The sequence below is a fragment of the Pongo abelii genome, chromosome 2, assembly GCF_028885655.2.
Source record: "Pongo abelii isolate AG06213 chromosome 2, NHGRI_mPonAbe1-v2.0_pri, whole genome shotgun sequence".
Taxonomy (NCBI): domain Eukaryota; kingdom Metazoa; phylum Chordata; class Mammalia; order Primates; family Hominidae; genus Pongo; species Pongo abelii.
Genome location: NC_085928.1, coordinates 15725001 through 15727289, shown reverse-complemented (window position 1 = coordinate 15727289; position 2289 = coordinate 15725001). Strand labels below are relative to the sequence as shown.

The 2289-nt window shown below is 36.7% G+C and overlaps 1 protein-coding gene across 1 annotated transcript in view; it reads left to right on the top strand.

The window, feature by feature from the left end:
* Positions 1-632: 632 nt before the first annotated feature.
* The window catches only part of CSTA (cystatin A), a 16551-nt gene continuing 14894 nt past the window's right edge, over positions 633-2289 (top strand). Inside the window, exon 1 of the mRNA XM_002813223.4 lies at positions 633-862. Coding sequence (XP_002813269.1) covers positions 797-862 — 66 coding nt within the window. The 5' untranslated portion in view covers positions 633-796. The remainder of the gene's footprint in view (positions 863-2289) is intronic.

Sequence of the window (2289 nt, the reverse complement as noted above, 5' to 3'; positions counted from 1 at the left end):
ACAATTTAAGTGAAATTTTAAAGACACACCAAGTAAACATATAAAAATGGCCTGGAAGGATATCAATTCATTATGTATTTTGCCTTCTGGAAGGCAAGGTTGCGTGGGGTGTGGGGCTTCCTCCATATCTGTAATATTTTATTTCTTAAAAATAACTAACAAAATAAAAGACAGCAAGCAAATATGACAAAAAGGTTAAAAGTTTTAATTCTGAGTGATAGAAATATAGATGTTCGTTATTTTATTCTTTGTGTTTTACTGTATGTTAAACATTTCCAGATATTTAAACAAGAGTAAAGAAGACACATCCAGCCAAGGTCCTCCAGATAGATCCTTTTGCTTTCTTTCTAAAGTCAAGTAAATTCTAAACTAACCTTGACATTATTAGTAAGTTTTGCTTTAAAAAAAATAAAATTTTGTGTTAGAAGTTTTAAAACATTTGGAAATTCTAGTTGCGGCTTCAGATTTCATAATTCAGATGATGCAACAGGATGGAACCGTTGTCAAAGAGAATGCGGGGACGTTTGATGCTTGTTAGGACATGACTCCTGTACTTGCCCATTTGTTCATCCTCCAACCCCTCTTTCTTCCAGATTCCACGTAGCATATTCTGTCCAGGAAGCAAGAAGACTTGCTTGGAGGCATACTCATTTTCCCCATGCCTCTTTGCTATTTGTGGAAAATAAAGCATTCTATAGGCGGAGCTAGTGAACGCCTCTTTTAAAACACGAGTCTCCACACTTCCCTGTTCACTTTGGTTCCAGCATCCTGTCCAGCAAAGAAGCAATCAGCCAAAATGATACCTGGAGGCTTATCTGAGGCCAAATCCGCCACTCCAGAAATCCAGGAGATTGTTGATAAGGTGAGTTGATGCCATTCAGGAAAAAGTCTGAGCCAAAATCTTGATTTATAAGTTGTCCCTGTGGAAAGGCTGTGGTTGAACATGAAAACCAGAAGTTTAGGATGTTTGTGGCTTTGTTCAGGTTTCTTTACAACTATGATGAAATAAGAGTTTTTCAGATGAAGCCTCGAATAATCCCCAAACTGTGAGTGTGACCTTGAGCAAATCACATTTCTTCTCTGAGCTTCATTTTCTCCATGGGTAAAAGAACTTGTATTGTATCTTCTCTAAAGCTCTTACAAGATATGATTCTAGAATTACTAATTCAGTTTCTGATGAAATTTTTCTAATCTCACCAAGTGAAGCCAACGTGTAATTGAAGTCTAAGGTTATTAACAATTTGATGAAGTAGTCTTGGAATGCACTACAGGGAAAATTTTTTTAAATAGATTGAATGAAGAATAATATTGTAAAGGCAATCTACTTACAAACTTCATACACTTTTGCCCAAATAGACAGTGTTCTAGTCTTTTCATAGTTAAAGGGTAATTCAACTAATAGAGAACAGAAGTGACAGTCTATAGTGACTCCAAAATGTCATAGGCCACCAAATTATATATGGAAAAATAGAACTCAATTTTGTTAGCAGATTGATGTGTTTTTCTCGTCTTCTTTTTTGTTTTGTTTTGTTTTGTTTTTAAGAGACAGGGTCTCACTCTGTCACCCACGCAGGAGTGCAATGGTGTGATCACGGCTCACTGTAGCCTCAACTTTTTGAGCTCAAGCAATCCTCCTCACTCAGCCTCCTGAGTAGCTGGGATTACAGACACATGCCACCATGCCTGGCTGATTTGGGGGGTTTTGTTTTGTTTTGGAGATGGCATTTCATTCTGTTGCTAGACTGGTCTTGAATTCCTGGGCTCAAGCCATCCACTCACCTAGGCTTCCCAAAGTATTGGGATTACAGGCGTGAGCCACCACACCCATCCCTGATATATTTTTCTAAGTGTTGTGTGATTAGCTATTATCTAGTTATGTGGTAAACATTTATTTGCATATTTTATGAAAGGAAAACATGTACAAATTACTCTTTTAGGTTTTTAGTTTGTTGCCTTATTTTCTTATATTATTCTTTCTTTTTTTTTTTCTCTGAAACATCATTCTATGACAGCTTGGAAAACAAGATCAGCTTTTTGTGTGATTGTAAGAGTTGGGATCCTGTATATTTTGGGAACTAGAAAGCTCTCTAAGGGGCCATCACTCATTCTTGGGGACTAATTATTTCTCTTTCAAGAGTTCTTTTTTTAAATAAATATCTTGGAGCTTTTTTCCTGAGAGATGATATTAAGTCAGTAATGCCTTCATGTGAATCCCCAGATCAGATCAATGTTCTCAAACTTGAATGTGCACATGAATCACCTTCAGGTCTTGATAAACCTCAGATTCTG